The following is a 27,080-nucleotide window of genomic DNA, read 5'->3' on the forward strand; positions in this document are numbered from 1 at the left end:
GCCATCACTGTTGCTTCAGGCAGTGCAGGGTTTATCTCCTCAGACAAAGGTGGAAAGGCTGATGGCAGCATGGGTCAGGGAGGAGATATTGCCACTACTGGGGATGGGGAAGCTGTTCCTCCTGACAAAAAAGGTTCATCAGAGTTTACAAACTCAGTGTGCCCAGCTTCACTAGGGTCCTCCCACATGTCCCCATTCCAAGTTTCAGGGTCCCATTCTTTTCCAATAAGTGCCTGCACTTTAACAGTAGACACTTGACAAGGCTGTAAATGCATCTTTAAATACATCTTTCATTGCAGATCAGCCACTCACATGACAAGAGTTTGTGTCTGTTTTTCCACAATTTCAGCTCTTTCTCTACAGGAGATAAGACTCTCACTCAGGGCAATCTTAGCAGATTTGAGGCTCAGTATCTGCTTCAGAAGCTGGGAGACAGAATCCCTGAGTTCATCATTTTCTTTCATCACTTTGTCCACTGAACTTAGGAACAACCAACCAGCTTCCTTATGTTCCTTGGTTCTCCACATATGGTCAAAGGTATTATGTATAGTCATTAACTCCTTGCCTCTCACAAGCGGTGAATCAGGAATGTCAAATGCATTTATTTTGCATAACTCTCTAAATAGTTTCTGCCAAGGACTATCAGTGTTCTCCATACTATTAGAAGTAGATTCCTTAGCATTTTTGGATCTAATCATATTAAGCAGTCAGCTCCAGAAATCTCAAAACCACTGAAAGAACTCCATCCTTAATATTCTCTTGCTCTAGAACCACTCCTGGTACCCAAATCTGTATATATATATATATATATATATATATATATGGAGAGAGAGAGAGAGAGAGGAGTTTAAGTATTAACTTACACAATCACAAGTATTAACTTACACAATTACCAGGTCCCATAATAGGCTGTCTGCAAGCTGAGGAGAAAAGAGAACCAGTCTGAGTCCCAAAACTGAAGAACATGGAGTCTGATGTTCGAGGGCAGAAAGTATCCAGCATGGGAGAAAGATGTAGGCTGGGAGGCTAGGCCCATGTCTCCTTTTCATGTTTTTCTGCCTCCTTTATATTTGCTGGCAGCTGATTAGATGGTACCCACCAGATTAAGGGTAGATCTGCCTTCCCCAGCCGGCTGACTCAAATGTTAATCTCTTGGCAACACCCTCACAGACATACCCAGGATTAATACTTTGTATCCTTCAATCCAATCACGTTAACACTCAGTATTAACCATCACAACCTCCATAACCATGTAGCCTTTCCTTCTTGCTTAGGGGATACAGGGTTCTCTGTGTCTCAAGTGGAGAGCAATGGAGTAGAAGCATGAGAAGCTGGTCCTGTGCTGCCTGATACAACCCTTGACCTTAATGTTTCACCCCATCTTCAACTTTGTCCTACTCTCAATAGTAATTTCATGTGCCCACACTGTGACATTCTCAGACATTCTCATCCATTTCCTTACTTGGTCAGTGGCAATTTGATTTTCAGTTCAACAAATGTGTGGTGAGTATTCTGTGTCAGATATTGGAGGCAGGAGTGAGAAGCAGCTTTTACAAAGAAGTTAGAGTTTGAGAGCAGAGGAATCATGTGCACATCATAAAACTAGCTGAGGCTCAAACAATCCTCCTGCCCCAGCCTCCCAAGTAACTAGGATTACAGGCATGTGCCACTATGCCCAACTTCTGCCCAAGGGCCTTCTCACGCAGCCTATACAGGGCAGCCAGGAAGTGTAGGGAATCAGTTGTGCTCCTCTAGTTTAGCACCCTTCATCCAAGAGGAAAATGCTGTATCAGAAAAGTTTAAAAAGTGTTGGGGAAGCAGAGTATTTGGCCAGAGCATTAGTGAGAAAGGTCATTTTATATTGGGCATGTAAGAGTGGGAAAGAGGTCATTTTGTATTGCGCCTGTAAGGATGACTAGGAATTGAATATGTAGGGAGACAAAGGGAACTTCTTGAGGAAAGGCAGAGAGACAGGACAGTATGGGCTGTGTGTGGAGGATAGAGGGGATGTTGAAGATGAGGCTATAGACTGGGTTCAGGCCAGAACATTTTGGGTCCTTTTCCCATCCCTTATTCTTTCTCAGGGAAATAAGGAAAGCTTTTGGAGAAAATAATTTTTGGGGGAGAGCTGAGATCAGAGGTGGCTATGCTATGAGAAGCCTTTCCAGGAAAGGTGGCAATAGCTGACACTAGATGTATATGGCCTTTTATTCCCAGTGCAGGGTAAGGAATGGCTGGAGTTGGAAGAAGATGCCCAAAAGGCCTATATAATGGGACTCTTGGACCGGCTAGAGGTGGTCAGTAGGGAACGGCGGCTGAAGGTGGCCCGGGCTGTTCTCTACCTGGCCCAAGGTGAGTGACTACCCTTGCTAGCTTTAGAGGGGTGGAGGCTTGAGAGGGAAGTGGGCATTATCAGGACTAAGATGATGCAGGCTGTGCTGGGAAAGCAAGGTTTCTTGCCTCTCAAGGACAGATCTTGTCACGTGCTAGGAGTAACCTGTGCTTATGAGGAAGATGAGATAGTGTTGAGTGCTGTTCTAGATCCCTTGGGATCTGCCTTTATCTTACCAGGCATGTCAGAATTTTTTATAGGATTCTTCTTTTCCCTACCCTGTACTATAATCATATGTGAATACTAGCAAGAGGGTCATTGTGGCCAGAGCTGATGATATACCACTAGCTGATCATGGAGACAAGACATCAACTGTGGCCTGGCCCCAAAACTGAGGAGAAATAGGAGAGTGTCACAGATACACATGGACCCCTTGCATTGTTTCTCATTGGCATTTTGAAAGTTCAAGCCAACATAGCTGCAGGAGTGGATGCTGTGAGTAATTTGGAGATGATCAGACCTAAATAGAATAACTGGGGAAAGCTGGTCGGAAGAAACCTGTTAGCCAGGTGTTGGAAAGGGAAATAAGATAGCCTAGCTGGAGTGAAAATAAGCCTACGATCATAAATATGAGGCTTGTTAACAGAACCAACCAGTTGGGAGCTAAAAAAAAATTGTAAAAAGAAATAATAAATAAAGAAGGGAAAGGATGGACATTAGGTGAAGAGAAGACTAGCAAATAGGACTGTGCCCTCCTGTATCTCTTGGATCTGGTACTCTGGCCAACTTCCAACTTCCAGTACCTTCATGTGTTTGCCCAAGGACTTTATTTATTTAATTTTTTTTAAAACAAAGTCTCACTATGTTTCCCCGCCTGGTCTTGAACTCATGGGCTCGAGCTATCCTCCTGCTCCAGCCTCCCAAGTAGCTAGGATTACAGGCATGTGCCACCATGCCCAGCTTCTGCCCAAGGGCCTTCTCTGCAGCCCATACAGGGCATCCAGGAAGTGTAGGGAATCAGTGTGCTCCTTTAGTTTAGCACCCTCATCCAGTGACTGACAGGAGTTAGTAGATGGATAGCCTGACTGTCTCACCCCTCTTGGATAGAATAACTGTGAGTTGTGTGTTTTATACTGTTTCCAAAGTTATCCCCTGAGCGAACTCTTTTGGCTTCCTTTTCTTCCCTATCTCTACTGATGATTCCTGGGAATGATTCCCAAATAAGCTAATTGCACTGGAATCCTTACTTACCTCAGGATCTGCTTCTGGGAGAACCCACCCTTAAGATGACAGGCCATTGATGAGCACATTGGACCTAACCCTGGAGACTACCTCTCTTCTCCCCTGACTCATTCCAGGAAGTTCTTAGGGTCCCTGTCATACCTATGTCAGCCTAATTATTGGGCAGAGTATTATAGGAAAATCTTAAGATCATGGGGCAGGATAGAAAGAACTGGGATACTGCCATCTCTCAACCCCTGTAACAACTGTCTGCTTCTTTAGGTACTTTTGGGGAATGTGATTCAGAGGTCGATGTGCTACACTGGTCCAGGTACAACTGCTTCCTGCTGTATCAGATGGGGACCTTCTCCACCTTCCTGGAGCTACTCCACATGGAAATTGAGTGAGAAGCCTTAGGGGAAGGGCTGGCCTACACAACCCCTATTCCTTAAAGGGGCCTCATATTCTGTGCTGCTTCCCTCACTATAGAGAGCTCCTGAAAGGAACTGGGTCTACTCACACCTCAGCCCAAAGCTCATTGACAGTTCCCCTCCATCCAGCCATATTCTCTGATATTCTGTTCTCCCTCCCTGAGGTTGGATACATCTGCAGCTTCTGCCTCACTTACAGCTTTAATCCTGGGCTTCAGGGGCCTATCCTGAGTGGGTTCTCTTTTTTATTCAAGGACTTTCTTAGCTCAGCCTAACTCTGTAATTCAAGAGGGAAACTGTTTTGAGTGCATGACCCAAGAAAGACAGGAAATAAATTCCTGTCACTGTGCCCAATTCTTTCCCTCATGGGCTATAGTTCTAGAGGTTGCCTTATTTGCTGCTACCACTACAGTGACCCCTTGTTTTGTCCTATGCCCATCACCCAGGAGTTTGAGATAGGGTGCAATCTGCTTATTATTCATCAGGTGTTTCTTAGCATCTGTTTTATGGCCAGCACAATACTAAGCATAGTGGGGAATGCAAGAGGAGTGGATACCACAGATCCTGCCCTTGCCTTGTCTTCACCATAGATAAGAGAGTTTGCTGAGGTGGCAAGGGAATTCTGTCGGCTCCTTTACCCTAGACCAGTTTCATTAGTGGCTGCCTAGCCAGGGAATGGCAAGCACTCATGTTTGTGTGAGTGATAAGTAAGAGCACAGAGAGAAAAGAGGTCTTATGCATTCCTGTTCTTTTTCTCCTCCCCCTGGCAGCAACAGCCAGGCCTGTAGCAGTGCCCTTCGGAAACCAGCTGTCTCCATAGCTGATAGCACAGAGCTCAGGTGAGTGGGGCTAACTATGGGCTTGGAACAGGGCGGATGATTAGCACCTGGGTTACCTTTTCCCCAAATTCCAGATGACTCAGACCGTTAGGAAGTTGCCCTCTAGCTAATCTCACTGGGTTGGGCTCCCACAGATACCATCCCTGAGGTCTCTGACTGTGGGCTGGGAATTGCCTTGGGAACCTCTTGTGACTCTTCTGTAACCCCAGGGTGCTGCTGAGTGTTATGTACCTAATGGTGGAAAATATTCGCCTGGAGCGAGAGACAGACCCCTGTGGGTGGAGGACAGCCCGGGAGACCTTCCGCACTGAATTAAGTAAGAAATGGCACTTGAGGAAGGTGTGGATGGGGTGCTAATGGGAGAGGGGAAGCAGAGCATCTGCCTAGGAGAGGCACAGTCCTTTTCTTCTTTTGTTTTCTTTTTTAAAATTAATGTCCTTTCTTTTAGGACAGAGATACTGCATGGCAGGCGCAAGGGCTGGGCTTGACTGCTCCCCTGTATCTATGAGCTAAGACCAGCCATGTAACTTCTCTATGCCTTGGTTTCCTTGGTTATAAGTGGGAATAGCCATTCCTCTCCCACTCCATCACGAATCCCACATGAAAAAATGAGTTGAGTCACCTTGAAAACTGAGTTCTGCTCAAATGTAAGTTGGTGTTGTCATCTGACAGGGATAGGATATGAAGGCCGATGGGATTTTAAAAATGTATTTATTGATGTGGGAAAATGAATGACATTGAGTACTTTAGCCAGAAAGCAATGTCTTCATTATTGTTACTTCTAGTTTGACATCCAACCCCAGAGCGTCACCCTAAGCTCTGGGGCCTAAGCCATTTTAATTCCATGGCCTACCTTCCTGCCCTTGAGGGGCTTCCTTCTGGGGGTCTAAGCCTCCTTCTCAGGACCAAGTACTCTGGAATTCTTCAGGGGAGGTGAGTGTCTTCCTCTGTGTGTCCAGAGTCAGGGTTACATGAACAAGGTTTCAGCTGCCTCATCCTCACTTTCTCATTCCCCTCTCTCTTCACCCCTAGGCTTCTCCATGCATAATGAGGAGCCTTTTGCCCTTTTACTCTTCTCCATGGTTACCAAGTTCTGCAGTGGCCTGGCTCCTCACTTCCCCATAAAGAAGGTCCTGCTTCTGCTCTGGAAGGTGGTCATGGTGAGTGATTCTCCCCATTCCCACGTTATCAGATCAGCAATACCCTATGCCACCTCAGTTTGTTCTAGTCGCATTCCAGGAGGCTGGAGCCAGGGAGCAGAATAGGGCAGCCCTTAGCCAACTGCTAATTTGGAGGGGCAACAAGGCTGCCCGAGAGACATCAGATGCTCTATGTTAGAATAGGTTTCATGTTTCTATTGGATGGATGGGATATGCCACTCCATAAATTGGGGATGTCAGTGGTACCTTCTCTTATTAAAGCCAATGTTTCATGGAACGAACACTGGTTGAAAGTTGGTAGATCTGGTCTTTGCTGATACTGAGAAACTTTGGGCAACTCTCTGTACCTCAGTTTCTCTAGCTATAAAAGGTTGGGGTGAGTGCCTGCCCTCCCTCCAGATAAACAGGATATGTATTTTTTTTTAAATAAAAATAATTTTTTTACAGACAGGCCTCCTTGTGTTGCCCGGGCTGGTCTTGAACTCCCGGTCTCAAGCAGTCCTTTCACCTTGGCTTCCCAAAATGTTGGGATTACAGGCATGAGCCACTGTGCCTGGCCAGGATTTGCTTTTTAAAAAATAATGAAGTTCTTATAAATATGTGGTTACGTTTTTGTTACTAGTTATTCAACTTGATCCTTCATTTTTGGCTCCCATCTCACAAGGCAGGCCTAACAGGGGGAACTGCCTCTTGACTGCAGAGAAAATTGAGTGACTCTGGGGATTTATAGCACCTGGATGTGTTCATTAAAAAGGGAGATAGTTTCCTATTTTTTTTCTTTCTCTCTTTTTTTTTTTTTGAGGAGGCCCCAGGAATTCCTTTCCTAACTTCTGTGATATTTCCCATACTGGGGCAGTAAATAATGCTTTATCCTGACCCCTGAGCTCCTCAGTTGCCGTGGGGATGGTAATCATATTTGCCTCTTTCTGTTTTACTACCTCCTTATTAAGGAAAAGCTCTGAAGGGACTGGAGGTTGTGGCTCTTTCTTTTCATCCATGTTTCCCTGACCTTGGCTCTCTCTTACTTCCCTTCCGTCCTCTCTCTCTGCCCCTTTCCTGTTTCTTCCTTAGTTTACCCTCGGTGGATTTGAGCATCTGCAGACTCTCAAAGTACAGAAGCGGGCAGAATTGGGCCTGCCTCCACTGGCTGAAGACAGTATCCAGGTGGTGAAGAGCATGCGTGCTGCCTCCCCGCCCTCTTATACTCTTGACCTGGGAGAGTCTCAGCTGGCACCCCCACCCTCCAAGCTGCGAGGCCGCCGTGGCTCTCGAAGGGTATGGACTGAAGCAGACAATGGTATTGTGGCACTCACTGTCCAAAAGTCAAGATTCTAAGCTACTCTGGATGTGGTAGGAAAAAGCAGTAAATGACCTGGCTCATCCTGCCTGGGTTGGCCCTGTGACCAACCTGAAATCTTAAGAGTCTCCAGTTTGACTCTATCCCCCAGCCCTGACAGCCCTCTGGGCTGTTGTGATGTGACACTGTGATATCACATCATATAGCCATGTCTTGCTACAGAATCATTGGCCTGAACCTCAGTGCCTGGAGTTCCTTACATTCTGAACAACAATTAAGGGTATAATCCTGAGAATAGGTACCCAGGGTACCGGAACAGGTCTCCAACCTAATCCATTTTTCTGGGGTAAGGTATTTTACTATTTTGAAGCAGCAGGAAGGTTTACTGTCAGCCAGCCACACTCTTAACTGGCCCCGGAACCAAAGGCTTACATTTAAGAGATGACTGGGTAGGGGCCTATGTATATAACCGTGTGACACTTAACGACAGGGATACAATCTGAAATATGTGTCATTATGCAATTTTGTCACTGAGCAAACATCATAGAGTGTACTTACACAAACCCAGATGGCATAGCCTACTGCACACCTAGGCATATACCCTATTGTTCCTAGACTACAAACCTGTACAGCAGGTTACCATACCGAATACCATATGCAATTGTAACCCAATGGTGTTTGTGTATCTCAGCCTAGAAAAGGCACAGTAAAAATACAGTATTATAATCTTATGGGTCCACAATTATGTATGCAGTCCATTGTTGACTGAAGCATCGTTGTGCAGCACATGACTGTAGTCTGCTGTCCTGAAAAGGTCCGAATGACAGGTTATACTGAGACCTGACTATGTTCTTACAAACTCCCCTGCCTGACCTACTTGAGTTCATCAACAGGCTAGACAGTAGTGCTCAGTAATCCAGTCTCCATTATCTGCAATAAAATTTTTTAACCTTTATTTTTGTTTTATAAAGTAATGCTTACTCATTGTAGAAGATTTGGAACAAATATAAAAATGTGATGACGGGAGAAAAGAAAAATCACCCACAATCTTAACAACCAGAGACAGTCACTGTTAACTTTTTGGCCTATTTCTGTCCAATCTTTTTTTCTCTGTCACAAGATTTAAAATTCCAAACTTGCTTCCCTCTGCCTAGCAGCAAGCTTCTGTCCTCCTCTTCCTCAGTCAGCCAGCTGGTGTATGCTCACAGAAGGCAAACTAATTGAATGTTCACCTAAGCAGAGCATAATTAGGAAGGAAAGTGCTGGCAAAAAAAGGCATCACTGCTTTCTGAAAGCTAAGTAACTGTGACTTTGGGATTATCTATGCTCTGTTCCCTGGCTAATGGCAGGGTTGCCTGAGAACTTCTTGTTCTGTTATTGGTTTGGGTGGGGACAGTAGGGTTGAGGTGGGGAATTGGATGTTTTCACAAGGGCTGTGTTCAGATTCCATGTTCCCTGAAATCTGGAGGTCTGTGGATATGGGGTGGCCTCAGACAAGGATGCCCAGAGTGAGCTCTCTGCACACCTACCCTCTTTTCTTTCCCCTCCAGCAACTCCTCACTAAGCAGGACAGCCTGGACATCTACAATGAAAGGGATCTCTTCAAGACTGAGGAGCCAGCCACAGAGGAGGAAGAGGAGTCTGCTGGTGATGGAGAACGAACCTTGGATGGAGAGTTAGACCTGCTAGAGCAGGACCCTCTGGTGCCACCTCCACCCTCAGAGGCACCCCTCTCTGCTGAGCGGGTGACTTTTCCCAAGGGCCTGCCCTGGGCCCCAAAGGTCAGGTAGGTTTAATAGCAATAGGGACCCCTATGCTTTGGGGTTTCAGTCTCTAAAGGCCCAAGATGGGGTAGGCTATGTATTCAAGGCTGGTTAAGTTGGTCTGGCAGTCAGAACTCCTGGGTTTGAAATTCCTTCTGTTGATTGCTGCCTTTTTCCACCGCTCCAGTCCTCTGATTGGAGGGGTAGGAGCCTGGAAAGTTTCTCTCTCTCAAAGTTTGCTTTTCTTCCCTTCTCTGGGATTGGTCTTTCCACCATCTTCTCAGACAGAAGGACATTGAGCACTTCTTGGAGATGAGCAGGAACAAGTTCATCGGATTCACCCTGGGGCAGTAAGTGACTGAATGGTTGGAACTGACTATAGAGTGGTTCCTAGGGGGCCAGAGGAGCAGGTAGCTTGGAATGAGGGATGGTGCCTGGTAGTCACAATGTAACCTAGAGCCCCTAGGCCGTGGACAACTCCCAGTGACTACTTTGGGTTCTTTCTATGGATTTCTTTTTTCGTTGAGTTTCTTCCACTTTTCCTCAAAGAACTTTTGTGTTTTTAGCCAACTGTAGGACTTTGAGCAACAAGTCCTTTCTCTTTTGGGCCTTAATTTTTTCCTGAGGTTATTGAGTTAGATGGTTTCTATGGGCCCTTCCTGCTCTAATGGGCTAAAATTCTGTGAAGAAGAGACATGGTTAGAACGGATCCAATCTTCCCCCATTTCCCCATCTTCATGAATCCTTTCCACTGGCCTCTTGAAAATTGAGTCTTTATTAGTGGAGTTTCACAGTCAAGATGTCATTGGGCTATACCCCTTTTAAGTAGGAATCTACCACTCCCACACCAAGTGAGTACCCAAAAGACTATAAAAGTCTCCTGATTTCCAGGAACATTTCTGTGTACTATTATTATTTTTGTGTCCTGAAGCACTGATGTGGGACCTACAAGCTTGCAGAGGAATGTCTAGGGTACTGGGGGTAGATGTTGTTGAAAGTAGCATGGTCCATGTGACTCTAGGGGGACATTGGGGTATCAGTAGTTCTGTGTACTTTGGAAGCTTATGATCTGGTATGTCTGGCCTTTTACAGGGACACAGATACATTGGTTGGATTACCCAGGCCCATCCATGAGAGTGTGAAGACCCTAAAGCAGGTGACCGGGGTGGGCTCTCAGTCTTCAGGGATAGGGAGCCATCAAAGCAGGTCAGATTACCAGGCTCCTGGATACTGGGGGGGGCTTTTTTTTTTTTTTTTTTTGAGACAGAGTCGCACTCTGTCCCCCAGGCTGGAGTGCAGTGGCACGATCTCAGCTCACTGCAAGCTCCGCCTCCCGGGTTCACGCCATTCTCCTGCCTCAGCCTCCCGAGTAGCTGGGACTACAGGCGCCCGCCACCATGCCCAGCTAATTTTTTGTATATTTAGTAGAGATGGGGTTTCACCGTGTTAGCCAGGATGGTCTCGATCTCCTGACCTCGTGATCCGCCCGCCTCAGCCTCCCAAAGTGCTGGGATTACAGGAGTGAGCCACCGCGCCTGGCCCAGGTGGGGCTTTTATACCAGACTCTTTCTGGACCTTCTGCATTCCCCCTGCAGTCCTTTGGCCAATTAGGAAAGCTTAGGTCTCTCTTTACTTACTCAGTTTCCTATATTCAGGTAGATTTTAAAATTCTCCTTTCTTTCTCTCATTTCTTTTTCCTCTTCCCATTCTTCTCTCTCTCTTCCCATTCCTTGCTTCTTTTCCTTTCACTTCTCTCTCTCCATAAGTCCACTGACTTTCAAAGGCCCAGGATTGAATAGGAGCCTGCTCTATATCCATTGTATGCATGGAGTCATCACTCCGTGCATACATGCACACTCATCAAAACTCTTAGGGCAGTGGTCCAGGGGCAGGGGCCTGTTTCTGGCTTCCCCTTCCACTTTGTCTTTTTTTTTTTTTCTTTTTGTGGAGAACGGGGTCTCGCTATATTACCCAGGCAGGTCTCGAACTCCTGGGCTCAAGCTATCCTCCCGCCTCTGCCTCCCTGAGAGCCGGGATTACAGGCGTGAGCCACCACGCCCGCAACCCTTCCACTTTGTTTGAAGATAAATGCTTAGGTATTTGCTGCTCTTCAGCAAATGTAGAAACAGAATAAACAGAAACACTGTGCACAAAGCACTTTGACTGGTGCTGTTGATGCAGAGGTGATTAAGACTCCTGCCTTGAAAGAGTTCATATCTATGTGGGGTGACAAACCCATAAGCAGAACATTTCCTTGCTTTTGGGGAATTTAAGTAAGAGATTGGTACACATGTGAATGAGGCCCTCAGCCCTTGTTGATGTCTTCTTATCTTTGTCAGCACAAGTATATCTCCATCGCAGATGTGCAGATCAAGAATGAAGAGGAGCTGGAGAAGTGCCCTATGTCTTTGGTGAGCCAAGGAGGTCCTGCACAGGAGAAGAGTAGAAGAAAATCTGTCTTCAGTGTTGTAACAGAGCATGTGTGCATGCATTCATTTCAGCACATTAGGCTCTAACTGTGTTCCAGGCAAGACAAGGTCCCTACTTTCATGATATATTGAAGTTGAGGAAGAAAGATAAAAAACAAAAAGTTAAGTAAACCAAACTATCAAAGAATGGTAAATACAATGAAGAAAATTTAAACAGGATAACATGAAAGAAGCATCGGTAGACTACTAAGATTGGGCAGTCAGTAGGTAGACCTCTGAGAAGGTGACATTTAAGCCAAGATCTGAGGGACAGGGAGCCAGCCATAGAAACATCAGAGGAAAGAGCATTCCAAACAGAGAGAACAGCCTTAGCAAGGGGAAAGCAGGTTTAGAGTGTCAGAGGTAGTGAAAGAAGGCTGTTGTGGCTAGAACACAGGGCCGAGGGCCGGGATCCTACAGGTAGAGTCAGAGAGGTGGCCTAAGGCCACTTTGCCAAGGGCCTATAAGCAAAGGTAGAGAACTTGAAGTAGACTCACAGTCAAAGGGAAGGAAGCCTTTGGAGATTTTAAGCAGGAGAGTGATATGATCTGATTTATGTTTCTAAAAACATTAGCTTCTGTGTGAAGAGTGGACCAGAAAAGCGTTGACCCACTCCAGGGAGATTAGTTAGGAAACCCTTGAAATAGTCAAGATGAGAGATGATGCCGACCTGGATTTGGAGATGTAGCTGACAAGACTTGCAGTGCATTTGGATGTGGTTAGAGAGGCAAAGAAGGAAATCAAGAAGTACCATTTGCCAGGATGTGGGGGGAATATCAAGAGTTCTGTTTTGGTCATACTAAGTTTAAGATGCCTATTAGATACCCATGTGGAGCTGCAGGCAATTGGAAATACAAGTCTAAAATTCTAGGGAGAGGGCTGACTTTGAGAAATAAATTCGGAAGTTGTTTGTAACACTTATAGGCAGTGTTAAAGGCCGTAGAACTGACTGAGATAACCCAGGGAGGGAGTAGAGACAGAAGAGAATGGAAGGCAGGACAAAGTCCTGGGGCACACCAGTATGTTGAGGTGGGGATGTGTCGGGAAAGGAACCAGAAGAGTACGAAAGACAGTGAAGTGGCTGGAAATCCAGGAGATTATGATATCATCATAAAAGCTAAGAAAGTCTTTCAAGAAAAAAGGAGTGATCTGCTGAGTAAAATGCTACTACTAAGTGGCATTATGGTAAGAACCAAGGTGCCCATTGGATTTGGCAACATGAAGATAATGACCTTGATAAGAGCAACTCTAAGTGAAGTAGTGGGACTGAAAGCCTAATTGGAGTGTATTGAAGGGAATGTCAAAAAAGGAGGTAGATGATATAAAAGTTTTGTGAAGAGGAGAGAAAGTGGATGGTAGCTGAAGGAGAATGTGAGGTCAAGGGGAGGATGTTTTATAGCTGAGAGATACTAGAGCATTTTTTTTGTCCTAAAATAAATGATCCAAGAGGGGATAATTGCAGGACTGAGGTATTCAACAAAGCAAATGGGTGTGGGATCCTGAGCACAAGTAGGAGATTGGCCTTTGTTAGAGCACAGGCGGTTCATCCTTCATGTTAAGAAGGAAGGAAGAAGACTCTTTGTAGATTTGGTGTTGAGAAGATGAGTGTGTGCCTGTCTGAGTGCTTCTGTTTTCTCCATGAAGTGTGAGGCAGGATCAGCAACTGTTTAGGCACGGTGGGCAAAGGAGTTGGTTTGAGGAGAGGGAAGATGGTTTGATATCGGCCTTTTGGAGAGCAGGAAGGCAAACATGCCAGGATTGCCAGGCTCTGCTGAATGTCCCTTTAGGACTTACATCCATTTAAGCAGCAGATGAGTTGTGTGGGACAGAAGGAGGCTGGTTATTCTTCCCTGCCTCAGGGTCTCATGGCAGTGAACCCTTGCCCTGTAATAGAGGGACCTTATAGGAGGAAGGGAACTGCATTGGTCAAAGATGACAGTGACCTGAGCAGCCTATTGGGTCCCTGAGGCCCCAGCCTCCCCACTCTGATAAAAGGCTTAGTTAATGTCATCAGTAGGACAGACATAGTTGTATATGAGGGGGCTGGTCAGAAAGGAGAAAGTGATGTAGGGGTGAATGGAGAGGGGAAGAAAATCATTTCCATCCACTTAAAAGCTTCTTTGCTGATATTCCTTCCTGTTTCACCAGGCCATATGTTACCCAACTTCCTTTTAAACCCTCACTATTGAGCCACCTACCTCTCCTTCCAGGCTTACAGAATGTTCTAGAGTTCTCAGCCTCAGATCAACACCATAGGAAGTGCTTCTGTAGCATCTGTTCCAGTTTCCCAGGTCCTGAGAGGTCATCCAGGCCAACCTGATGGTCCTATTGAAGAGAAAACTAGGACTCAGAGAAGGAATGTGACTTATCCAAGGTCATACAGTGAGTCATTAACACAGCTAGGGTAGAAACCTAGATCTGACTCCCAGCTTAGTGCTCTTTTCAGGTCACCACTCATAACCAAGAAAATAAAGCCTTTGGTCACCTGGAAAGTGGCGTTGGCAAACCATGTATTTCTTGCCATAGGGGGAAGAGGTGGTACCACAGACGCCATGTGAAATCCTCTACCAGGGAATGCTGTACAGCCTCCCTCAGTATATGGTAAGGAGATGGCTAGGCCAGAGCTGCCCTTCTCTGCTGCAAGGAACAGACAGCTAAAAACCATTTCAAGCGGACCTGTCCAACCCTTGAACTTGTTTTCTGAGCCTTTGTGCCTTTGGCAAGGCATTCTCTGACACATGAAAATTCTGAGGTTTCCTCAGTGCTCCTCTGATGGTGCTATTCTCCCTAGTCCTTCTTTGGGAAGGGTGGGGAATAAGTTGGGGTCTCTACAGGATACACTGGGGACCCTCCTCCAAGGTAAGTACTGTAGTCCCTCTGAGATCTGCTGTGGTCTGTCATGTACTAGATGGCCTCAGGCTGGGAGTGGGGAAGATGCCAATGGTTCGGGTTAGAGGAAAGAAAAGAGTGGGAGAAGTTGGGCTTATGCCTCCCACCTTATTTCTACACACTGTCCCTCTCACTCTGTTCCTTCCATCTTCCCCTTTGAAAAGAACAGTCTTTTTTTTTTTTTTTTTTTTTTAAGTGGAGTCTCACTCTGTCGCCCAGACTGGAGTGCAGTGGTGCGATCTCAGCCCACTGCAAACTCCACCTCCCAGGTTCAAGTGATTCTCCTGCCTTAGCCTCCCTAATAGCTGGGATTACAGGCATGTGCCACCACACCAGCTAATTTTTGTATTTTTAGTAGAGACGGGGTTTTACCATGTTGGCCAGGCTGATCTTGAACTTTTGACCTCAACTGATCTGCCTATCTTGGCCTCCAAAAGTGCTGGGATTACAGGCATCAGCCACCATGCCAGGCCCTGGAAAGAACAGTCTTGAAGCAAAACAGCCAATGCGCTCCCTCTGGCTTTCTCCTTAGCCTCACAGGCAGGCCTCTCAGGACTGGGCACCTGTTTGCTCTTCTGGACACTGGGGAGATATGGTCATTGAGGGAATAACTTGGAGAATGGCTTTAAAACACTTTTTATAGGGCAGTTAGGGTGCGGAAGAATCACTCCCTTGCTGAGTGGATTTGACAGTGGTGAATTTCTTTATTTTCTACTTCCCAGATCGCTCTGCTTAAGATTCTGCTGGCTGCAGCTCCCACCTCCAAGGCTAAGACAGACTCTATCAATATCCTGGCAGATGTCCTACCTGAGGAGATGCCGTGAGTGCTTCAACGGGGGCAGCTGCTGGATACTAGCTGTCTTGTCTGCAGGCTCTCTCTAGTCCCCACTCACCTTGTTAACACTTACAGAGATTGTCTCCAAAGAGATCTCCTCCTCTCTGCCCACCAGTACCCCCTTCCCCCTTCAGGGCTTTCTGCTTAGCTCTTTTTAGCTCAGAACTCAGGATCTGGAGGGTGACACCAGTGTCAGCGACTGGCTGCCCAGGTATTTGGGTGAACATTGCGAAGGGATGAACTTGCCAAAAGAGAGACAGAAACAAAAATCAATGGAGCATTTCTTCAGACAGGCTCATAAGTGGGAACTCTGGAGGTTTCCCTGGCACAGAAGTTCAAGTTTCCCAAGTTCTGGCTCTCTTGTGTGTATTATATCAGACCCAAATACCTGGATCCCTGCAGGGCTCCCTTTAAGGCCACTCTCTGCGCTAATACCTTCTCTCCCCATTGTAGCATCACTGTTCTCCAGAGCATGAAGCTGGGCATCGATGTGAACAGGCACAAGGAGATTATTGTAAAGAGTATTTCTACCCTGCTTCTGCTACTCCTCAAACACTTCAAACTCAACCATATTTACCAGGTGAGCAGCTAGGAGCACTTCTCCACAAGTCTTGGGTGTTTTCCAGGCCCGATCTCTCAAAGGAAGGATGCAAGGGCCCTTTTAGTTCTGAAGAGTATCTTCCAGCCTTTTCTTTGTCCTCCCTCAGGGAATCCAGACACCCATTGCATGAGCTTGGGGTAGGGTTATGGAGTGGGAACTGTCCTAGAAAGGTGCAGATGTCTGTGTCCCTTGTAAGTTATCTCAGGGTTGTGGGTAGGAATCTCTAGCTTCTTAGGAATATGCCCAGCCAGTTTTTAAAACAATGCAAGAGAGAATGTAAGCATTTCACAAAAATGGGGGGGAAGGTATATTGACCATAGTTTTCTATATGTGAAGCACTTTTCCAACATTTGAGATATAATTCTGAGAATAAGGCACAGTTCTGGCTCTTCAAGGCCTTGAAATCTTATAAAGGATACAGATACATAAGTAGCCAATTATAGAGAGATAAGTGTGCTGATACCGATAAGCACTGGTTGCTATGGAAACACCTAATCCAGCTTGAGATGGAGAAGAAATGACTTCTAACCTGAGTCCTAAAAAAACAGATGTTAGCCAGGATATGAGAATTGTTAGGGAAGGAGGACAGGAGGCATTTCAAGCAGAAAAGCTAATATGCAAAAGTCCAGAGGGGGAAGAGAGCAAAGTACCTTTAAAAACCGTAATTAAATGTTGCTGGAGTTCTGCCTGGGGTGGGGAAAGATGGGCGTGGTCTGGTGACACATGAAGCTGGAGGAATCGGCAGGGAGCATATCATAATCTATATGCTAGCACACAATTACTGAGCACCTATCCTGTGCCTAGCACCCTGTTAAGCTTGTCTAGGTCCTCATTTAATTCTCTCCACCCTATGAAGTAGTCTTATTTAATACCTCTTTTATAGATGACGAAATCAAAGCTAAGAAAAGTTAAGAAGCTGCTTTCCTGTAAAACATTGTTTGCCATGCTAAGGAGTTTGGACTTGGTTTCATGGGCATTGCCAAGATACAGGGACAAGATAGGGACAGCAAATGGATGCTCCTGTCTGTGAGGAGACCACGGGGAAAAGAGGAATGCTTCTCATTCTTGCCCAGAGGCTCTACCCCATTTTCCTCCTATGAAGTCAGAATCAAGCTTGCTGGTAGAAAAGCAGGTCCTCAGAGTACAGAGAGACTTCTGCAGGGTCTATGTCCATGGCCCTATCAACCAGAGTATTTCCACTTTCATACATTCAAAGACATCATTGGGTGTGTTTGGTTGCCCTGAGTGCTCCCACTTTTGCCAGTGTTTGCTGAGCAGCAGCAGGGCTGGGAGGAGTAGGGGTAGGTAGGAGATAGTATTTCTAGTGGAAAGAGAACAGAGAACTGTGGATGTGTGTTTACTTCTGCTTTTCTTGGTGGGAAGTGTGTGGATTCACAGCCAGACAGGTGGATGGCTTGATGGGCCTTGCCAGTGTGTGTCAGTGAATCCTGACAGGGCCACAGGCACATCTCAAACTGAAAAAAGTTTTCCATCAGATGATATTGGATATGTGTTGGCTCTTTTGTCTGGGGCTTTGGAAAATACCCTGGATTTTACGAATAAAATAAATAACTTTCCAGGGAGAAAATATTGAACAGAAGAGGGAAGTCGTCTTGGCATAAGCTGACTCCACTGCTCTAACTACATACCCAGGGCCATAAGGCAGCTTAGCTTGCTGCTTGGCTACTTGTTGGCAATCAGAGAGCCAACCACAGTTCTCTGCTTTCTCAACCCCATTTCTATACTAGAATACTAGGTTCTGGATCTGGAGATAAACTGTGTTTGACGCTCCTTAGTGTGTCATGGGTAACATAACCCCCATGACACTGCTCTTATGGCAACTGCCCCACTAGGTTGTCCTGTATACAAACCACATCTGGATTTGGGAGAGCAGAATGGAGTCTCCACATTCTGGTATTTAGCCTATCAAAGACATCTTAGACTTCTCAGTGCAGTATCTGTTGGCTGAAGGGCTCGTGTTCATTCATTAATTAATTAAAATATTTACTAATATTCTTTTCCCCCTCCCCCCATACTCCAAGCAGCCAGTATACTTACTGATATTCTAAATACTAAGGATAATATGGTATACCAGACATACTGGAGCTGGAGCCCAGTGGTCCATTTGGTTATTATGTGCTGTCACCATCCTGACTGAGTGATGCCAGGAGTAAGCTGCAGCTGTCCCTGCTATATCAATCACAGTTGAAACATTATGAGCCAGAGGTTTGGCATGGAAAACAACTCCCTCAGGGAGCCTTCCCTTCCTTTTGGGCTTAGGAACAAATCTCACAGCAATTCTTTCTATGTTTTGGAGTGGGATTTTATTTTCTGGCTTCTTTATTTTGTGCTTGTGACATATACTGCAGATTATCCCCCTCCATGTAGGATGGGCTGGGTGAAGATGATTCTTCCCATTTCCCAGACAGGAAGACTGATAACACAAGTGGATAGTAGATAGTAGATATTCTCAGGAATAGATATTAGATTTGTACTTCCTCTCTTTTTCTCAAACATATTTTCCATTCTCCTCCAAATAAGCAGCCCTTTCTGCTTTGATTTTTAATTCAGTTTGAATATGTATCACAACATTTGGTATTTGCCAACTGCATCCCCTTGATCCTGAAGTTCTTCAATCAAAATATCTTGTCATACATCACTGCCAAAAACAGGTATGAACTCTGGACAGGTTTATTTCAAGGGGCTATTTTGGGGTGGTTGAGAAAATTACATCATCTCTGAGCCTTTCAGTTTTCCTGGTGTCCCTAGTCCCTCCTGTCTTCGAGCTGTCACTGTTAAATTTAATTTTCTTGAAGTGTTAGCTGATGGAGTGTATGGTTTGCCTTCTTTAGGAAGGTATTTGTATTTTAATAGTTTTAAACACTGAAAAATGTCATGACTTAAATGAAGTGGCAGTGATGAGTTTTTAGCTCTGTGTCAGGTGGATCCAGGGGTTGTTTTTTGTGAAACAACCTGCTTATCTGGTCAGGCCTTATTTTAGTATAAATCATAAGTTGGAGCAATTGGAACAGTTACGCTGTTTCGTAAACTGTAATGCATTATACAAAATTTATAACTGAAGGTACATAATAGAATTTACTGGGGTATGTCAATTTGTAGTTTAAAAAAATAAGGTATTTTGCATTCATTATTTAATCTCCTCAGCAATGCTAAGAGTTGTTATACGTTTTATTCTCATTTTGCCAATTAGGAAACAAATTCAGAGATATTAACAAAATTAACAAGCTGGTGAGACCCTTTAAGTAAGCATCAGAGACAGGATCAGAACATAGGCTTCCCTGTGAATACAAATTGCTTTCCATTCCTCCAGCCAAGCAGGGACTTGGGGATTACAGAATAGATCCTTGTTCCTTAATATTCTACTTTCACAAGAACTGGAAATACGTTAATCAGTAGAGTTTACCAGAGGCAAAATTCCTAAAGTAGAAGTAAGAGGGCTAATCTCATAGTTGGGGTGACTAGAGATATTGCCACACTAGTCTGTCAGTACTGCCTGAAATTCCACCATGGAGAAGGAGCCTACTTATATGTAGCTTAAAACACACACACACCCCCTATGGAACCTGAAGTCATGAGACCTGGATTCGTGACCTGGATCTGCCACTTGCTAGTTATGTAATCTCAAGCAAGACACTGTTTCTCTGAACCACAGTATTTTCATCTTTAAGAATACCTTTTCTGACTATATCATAGAAATGTTGTAAGCATTGGTTAATATTAGCATATGCAAGATTGCTTTAAACACTCTCCCTTGAGGGTAAGCATTGGAGGATTGGTTTTTCCTAATAATATGGAGAACTGTGCACTGACCCCTTTAAAATTGGCACTTGAGATGTGCTACTTGAGTTACCAGGGAAAATGAAGTACAGGTCAGGCTGTGTCAGGGTCACAACTGCAAGCAGGCACCTCTGTGTATCAGTCAACACTCTGGGTTAAAAGTAACCAAAGCTAGCTAGACTAGACTCATGCAGAATAGTGACTTTGTCAGAATGAAATGACATGTGTCATCTTGAGGAACCTAGGACAGCAATGCAGCTCTGGACCTCAGGGTGGTCTGTAGCGTGGGGAGCCCAGAAAGCCTTCCACTTCTATCTGTAAGACACCAGGCCTCTGTATTTCCACTCCAGTTTCCTGTCTCACTGACAAATATATCAGTCTGCGTTGTTTGCTTCTCAGGCCGCATAGTGAAATATGTCTATATGAGCTGAACATGCCCCACCTCAGAGACTGAATTGACTCTCCAATCCCTATTCCAGATTCCCTAGGTTCACCCCTAGATCAGCTGTGGCTAGGGGAGTGGTATACAGAAACTTAATGTTCCTTCTGCACCCATGGACCTAGAATGAGGGGGACAGACAATTCAATAGATATCCATTTGGTTCAATTTGAAGTTGGAAGAGTGGTAGCAACAGACTACACCTTTTGCTAAGGTTGGCCTGAACAAGATGATCCTCTTATGCACGATCTGTAAGTTTTACTTTTGAATGATCTCTGAGAACTTGGAGATCACAACTCATTATTGCAGAATTTTCTCATGGATCTTACAATCTAGATGTTCTAGATACTTGTAAATTAATTTTATGCCCCCTTAGGCTAGATTTCAATTCACAAAGAGAAAGGAACAAATCCATCTTTGATTTCCCACCCCTATTTCCTGGTCGCCGGCACCTACTTGGCCATAGGGCTTCGTCAGTAGGAGGTGGGTGGATAGGTGAATGAGCCAGCCAAGAATGTTCATCCTAATGGAGCAGTACAGAACTGGCAACCCTGGGAAAATCCGATAGAGTGAATCAAGATGATGAACAACATTACAGGTAGTTTGACACAGTCCTCTCCCAAGCTGACTCTTCTCCCCCCGTACCTAGTCCCCCAGGTTATCTTTGTCTGAGTTTTTTGGACGAAAGTAAACATTTCAGGCCAAAAAAATTGTTGCCTTTTGCTTGTATCGAAATTTTGACTTTTGAAATGTAGAGACAGGTTCATTATAGCAGTGTGAACTCGTCTTTATAGCCACTGCTTTGCCAACATCCTTTATTCATTTCCAACTGCACTAGTTCAGATAGATTGGTGTTCAAAACCTCATGGAATGTCAGAACCAGAAGGAGCATTAGAGATTAGCTAGTCCAGATTCTATGTTGTGTCAATGAAGAAGGGAGAAGAGGAAAGAGAGAGCTGTCGTTTATTTTGTAACTATGTCCTTGTCATAATGCAATGCCTTATTTCCCCTCCTAACTCATGCCTGCTTCCCTGGGCTCACCACAGAGCTGTAACTTGCAGTCCCCCACTGTCAGCTATTATCATTCTTGAGTTCCTAGATTAGCCTTTCTATAGGAAGCTGCCCCTGTCTCAAGCTTCCTTTAGGAGTGGCTTCTGTAATCATGCCCCAGAGCTCCCAGCTTTCAGAAAGATCTAATGAGAGACACGGGAGGATCATTTCATCCTCACATCCTCAGATTGTTATCCGGTGGGATGGGTTTGGACCATGTCTGTGGGAGCAGTTATATTCACACATACAGTTAAATGCAGAAACACAAATGCACTTAAGTTTGCGTATTCCTTTAAAGAAGCAAGGAGTGCTAAGAAAAGAGGCTCTCTTTCTGCTCTCCTTTGCATCTACCAGATGGGGGCCAGCCTCAAAGAACTCATTGGTTCCTCTCATGACAGGAAAGGAGACTGGAGCTAGAGTTGCCTGGCACCAGAGCCTTCAGTTTCAGCTGAGGTCACTAAGCAATTTGGGAACTGGATAGGGGCTGCTGGAGAGAAATAACTCCTGCTCTTTTCAGATACAGCCAATTCCTGCTGTTGCCATTTACCTAAAGCCTGTCCTTATCTCTGCATCTTACAGCATCTCAGTCCTGGATTACCCTTGCTGCACCATCCAGGATTTGCCGGAGCTTACTACTGAAAGTCTGGTAAGTAGATGGGGATTTGGTAGCCTTTGAAATTGCTAGGTGGTACAGGTTGGCATTTGCTCTTTCATTTCTTCTCCAACCCCTTAATGCCCTGGTTTGAGAGTCTTAGATCAATGAAGGTATACTGGCAAGAGCACAGATGCAGCAGGGGTTTAGAGTTGCTGACCTAGTTGAGAAAGATCTGGAAAAGCTTAGCCTAGCATTTTTCAGAGAAGAGGAAACAGCCAGTGAAAAACACCAAGGAGGAGAGGGAATTTAGAAACGTAATGGGACTGAAATTGAGTGTGAATATCTTTGCTAAATGCAGGAGAATCTCTTCTGGTCTAGCTCGAATAATTATCTGTCTTCTTTCTGCTGTGCTACAGGGAGTTCACTTCTCGTTTTCATATAGGTTATAAACCTAGCAATGTGTACCTGAGAAAATACTTGTCTAAGTCTCTCGGAGGCAAAAGTCTGTATAGCCACAAAAGGATTGCCCAGAAAGTTTCTCATCTTGAAAACAGCTCTAGGCAAATCAGAAAAGTCACTCACAGTTATTCTCAATTCCATGAAACTGACTGAACAACAGCCATACTGAAGATGAGGTACCTACCTCATCATGTATTGCCACAGCTCCTTAGATATGCCACAATCCATACCTCCAGCCTGTTGCATTGTAATTATGCATTTGTGTCTGTTTCTCAATTTGACTGTAGAATCCTTGAAGGAAGAGATAGTATCATCATTTTTATATCCTTAGAGTCTAGCACCTTGTCTGGTACATTGAAGAGCTCAATAAATGTTAAATGATTGAATCATGGCATGCACCGATGGTTACTACAACCCTTTGTCGTCCAATTGTAATTCCTGCAAAATGTTGAGTCAGAAAAGTATATTATGCAAAAATAGACGGACAATCTCTGTGGTACAAGTTTTATAGAACCATAGGATTCTTGGCTGGAGGGGACTTAAGAGGGGGCTTAAGAGCCATTTGATCCAACCCCCTTATTTCGAAGATGAGAAACCTGAAGGCCCAGTGACTTGTCATGGTTTACTCCTCATAGGTGACAGAGCCTGAATTAGACATGAGTCAAAAGACCTATGTCCTGAGATACCAACCTAGCACCCTTTTTTACCACTGGGATAGAGAGGTTCCCTGGTCTTATTTAGATATGGCCTCAGCAGCCAAAGGAGTTGGAAGCTTTTTATTCCTACAGAGAAGTAATAAATTGTCTGACCTTCTTTATGTTATTTATGATGCTAGTCAGTCTTTTATCAAATTTTTTATTAAAAAAAAATTTTTACCCACACTACACAGATGTAGCTATTCAATCATTAAAACTACTCTATGAGGTTGTATTACTATTTTATAGATGGAGAAGTTAAATAGCTACCAGTTGAAAGTGGAAGTCAGAATAGAGAGACATGCATCCCCTGCCATTCAGAGTTGGAATGAAGAATACATTTTCCACAGAAACAGGGGTACACAGTAGCATTAAAATTCTGCTATTAGTAGGACATTTCAGAAGATAAAGTCAACTTTTATGGTCTGAATTTATTTCTTCCTATGATGTGTTCTTTATTTTCAATTCCAACCCTATTTGTTCATATATAGGAATTGATAGGAACCATGCTTTCACATCTCTCCCAATTGACCTTTGGGATATGTGCATAAAATTATTGAAATGAAGTGAACATAATGATTTATTATGTTTTCTAAGAAGACTTTAGTGTTATCCCAGAGTGAAAGCATGTATTTATTTTTCCTAAAAAATAGTCATGCTAATTATTTTACTCCTTTCTGTGAAGCAATAGTGGCACCTGGTGGTTTCATTTCATAACCACAGACTTTTTGTTTTGCTTGAATTTTGAATGAACCCAGTCATGGGCTGCAGTAACTGGTGAGCCTGTTCCACATAGGTCCTCAGTATGGTTTATCTAAACTTGTGACTTCTATGCTCAGAAAAAGACTAGTGTTCAGATGAGTAAGATATATCTCTTTTTTACAGGCTTAACAAATGGCAAGCACAGAAAATGTATTGGCTATTTGAATATATAGGATTCCCTCCCCTCCCCTCCCCTCCCCTCCCCTCCCCTTCCCATCTTGTTCTGTCACCCAGGCTGGAATGCAGTGGTGCGATCTCAGCTCACTGCAACCTCCACCTCCTGAGTCCAAGTGATTTTCCTGCCTCAGCCTCCCGAGTAGCAGGGACTACAGGCACGTGCCACCATGCCGGTTAATTTTTGTATTTTTAGTACAGATGGGATTTCATCATGTTGGCCAGGCTGATCTCGAACTCCTGGCCTCAGGTGATCCACCTGCCTCAGCCTCCCAAAGTGCTGGGATTACAGGCGTGAGCCACCACAAATGGCTATAGGATTTTCTTTAAGTTTGTTTTCTGATATTAAAATAAATATATGTATTGCAGAAAATTGGAGAAACAGAAAAGTATGAGGAAGAAAAATACTCTTATGTCACCTACATATAGCCACTGTTAATATTTTGCTGCAATTATGTATATATATTCACTCATATATAAACACATTAACAAAAACCAAGACTTTATACATAGATGTTTCATTTGGCAGCAAAATTTAAATGTTCACAATATCATTTTATTAAACATTCTAGAGGACAATTTTTTTCTTTCTTTTTTGAAGGCAGGGTCTTGCTTTGTCACCCAGGCTGGAGTGCAGTGCACTCGGCCTGAAGCACAGCCCACTGCAGCCCCAAGCTCCTGGACTGAAGTGATCTTCCCACCTCAGCCTCCCAAGTAGCTGGATGTAGCTGGGACCACAGGCATGCCACCATGCCAGGCTAATTTATGTATTTTTTGTAGAGACGGGGTCTTTGTGTTGCCCAAGCTGATCTTGAACTCCTGGGCTCAAGCAATCTGCCCTCCTTGGCCTCCCAAATTGCTGGGATTACAGGTGTCAGCCACCACGCCCAGCTGAGGACATAATTTTAATTTTTCTAATTATTTATTTTTTATTTTTATTTATTTTTTTTGAGATGGTGTCTCACTCTGTCAGCCAGGCTAGAGTTCAGTGGCGCCATCTTGGCTCACTGCAACCTCTGCCTCCCAGGCTCATGCGATTCTTCTGCCTCAGCCTTCCGAGTAGCTGGGATTACAGGCACATGCCACCATACCTGGCAAATTTTTTGTATTTTTAGTAGAGACGGTGTTGTACTGTGTTAGCCAGGATGGTCTCGATCTCCTGACCTCATGATCTGCCCTCCTCAGCCTCCCAGAGTGCTGGGATTATAGGCATGAGCTATATAAGGCATGGACTACAGGCACACACCACCATGCTTGGCTAATTTTTAAATTAAAAAAAATTTTTTTTAGAGATATAATCTCCCTAGAGACAGAATCTCCCTATTTTGCCCAGACTGATCTCAAATTCTTGGGCTCAATGATCCTCCTGCCTTGGCCTCTCAAAGTGCTGGGATTACAGGTGTAAGCCACTATGCCCAGCTGCACGTGAATCTTTGATTATTTCCTTTAGATTCTTAGAAGTGGAACTATTGGGCTGAAGTAGTCTTTTTTTTTTTTTTTTTGAGACAGTCACCCAGGTTGGAGTGCAGTGGCACAATCTCTGCTCACCACAGCCTCTACCTCCCAGGTTCAAGCGATTCTCCTGCCTCAACCTCCCAAGGAGCTGGGATTACAGGTGCGTGCGTGCCATTACTGCTCAGCTAATTTTTGTATTTTTTAGTGGAGGCAGGGTTTCACCATGTTGGCCAGGCTGGTCTTGAACTCCTGACCACAAATGATCTACCTGCCTTGGCCTCCCAAAGTGCTGGGATTATAGGCTTGAGCCACTGCTGGGCTGAGGTAGTCTTGATTTATATTTTTTCACTTTTCTGAATTTGAACTGAATTCAATTCAACTTTATTTGAAACTCTAAAAAGCATGATGAACATGAAATAAAAGTAGAGCTAATGGCATATTAATTTCTGAAGTATTCCCATTTTGTCAAAACAATTAGCTATAGATAGGCCATCCTCACCAATATACTGAGTAGTTTCCCCTCTCACCTGGTACAGGAAGTTTAAAAATTTGTGTATCTCCAAATGTTTGGTATTCATACTCAATCCACTAAGCTAGGAAAAAATGGAAATAAAACTCCAAACTTCAATGAAGGATGGTGAACGTATGTTATGTGGAAGTTAAGTGTGGTCTTTGAAAGGAAATTGCTGGAGAAGGCAGTGGATGTGGACTCAGCATGTATTTTGCAATGCTTAGCATCTGAATGGTTGTTGAGAGCAGTGGTATAAATGTAGGCTGTGTAAGGAAATGCTTTGGGGGATGGAAAATATTAAATATTTTATATGTATTATATTGATATCTTTTTTACTTTCTATACTTATGTGTACATTCCTACAATGTTATTTAAAACTATGCATTTATGAGTAAACATACATGTATTTCAGAGTTATACTGTAAATATACCATAAGGCATATATCCATTTTCCATGAGTTATTTATGCAAAGAAAGGACCATGAATAAAATTTTTTTAGCATTATATCAATTTTCCTGTTGGTCACTATTTCTGTAATGAGTTCTTGGGGAGATTAGAATCTCCAGGATGATTTTTCAAACTCACATATCCAGGTATGTTAGCGCCCCTTACTGGAGCACTTGTAGTTTGCTAAAGTTTCCCAAACAATCTTGAAATTTTTTTTTTCTCCTTCCTCCTTATCCACTTATTTCACTTGAGAACCATTACTCTCTTTTAAGCTATCCAGATCTATGTCCTTAATCTAGCAGTAATTTATCAAAAACCCATATGATAAGAAAATTATTCTATAATGGTGTTGGTAAAGAAAAGACTAAAATAAAAAAAAAAAAATGCCGACAATTGATTGGCTAATGAGGTGGGTGATGCCAGATGCAAGACTGCTGGGCCTACCACAGGAGCAAGAGAGAGGACATGCATTCCATCTCAAGGCATCTATGAGCCCATGTAGACACCATGAGCAAAACTCACCCTCCCATGTTGAAAAAATTTATAGACAAGAAGTTATCATTGAAATTAAATGGTGGCAGACATGTCCAAGAATATTGTGGGAATTTGATCCCTTTATGAATCTTGTGATAGATGAGTGTGTGGAGATGGCAACCAGTGGGCAACAGAACAATATTGGAATAGTGGCAATACAATGAAATGGTATCATGTTAGAAACCTTGGAACAAGTATAAATGATGGCTGTTCAGCATAGAAATCCATGTCCCCTCTCAAAAGAGCCTGTTTTACTATGATGTAAAAATTAGGTCATGTACATTTTTACATCAGACTTTTTTTTTTTTTTTTTTTTTTTTTTTT

At 44.0% G+C, this 27,080-nt stretch overlaps 1 protein-coding gene and 1 pseudogene across 1 annotated transcript in view; both read left to right on the top strand.

The window, feature by feature from the left end:
* Positions 1–27,080, top strand: part of STRIP2 (striatin interacting protein 2) — a 56,784-nt gene that overhangs the window by 15,770 nt on the left and 13,934 nt on the right. Inside the window, exons 4-18 of the mRNA XM_023223550.1 lie at positions 2,218–2,352; positions 3,836–3,956; positions 4,755–4,823; positions 5,033–5,139; positions 5,856–5,983; positions 7,055–7,258; positions 8,831–9,066; positions 9,328–9,393; positions 10,136–10,199; positions 11,383–11,454; positions 14,038–14,112; positions 15,123–15,220; positions 15,689–15,815; positions 18,408–18,508; positions 21,703–21,769. Coding sequence (XP_023079318.1) covers positions 2,218–2,352; positions 3,836–3,956; positions 4,755–4,823; positions 5,033–5,139; positions 5,856–5,983; positions 7,055–7,258; positions 8,831–9,066; positions 9,328–9,393; positions 10,136–10,199; positions 11,383–11,454; positions 14,038–14,112; positions 15,123–15,220; positions 15,689–15,815; positions 18,408–18,508; positions 21,703–21,769 — 1,670 coding nt within the window. The remainder of the gene's footprint in view (positions 1–2,217; positions 2,353–3,835; positions 3,957–4,754; positions 4,824–5,032; positions 5,140–5,855; positions 5,984–7,054; positions 7,259–8,830; positions 9,067–9,327; positions 9,394–10,135; positions 10,200–11,382; positions 11,455–14,037; positions 14,113–15,122; positions 15,221–15,688; positions 15,816–18,407; positions 18,509–21,702; positions 21,770–27,080) is intronic.
* On the top strand, positions 26,730–26,956 carry LOC111550241 (annotated as a pseudogene).

The sequence above is a fragment of the Piliocolobus tephrosceles genome, chromosome 8, assembly GCF_002776525.5.
Source record: "Piliocolobus tephrosceles isolate RC106 chromosome 8, ASM277652v3, whole genome shotgun sequence".
Classification (NCBI taxonomy): domain Eukaryota; kingdom Metazoa; phylum Chordata; class Mammalia; order Primates; family Cercopithecidae; genus Piliocolobus; species Piliocolobus tephrosceles.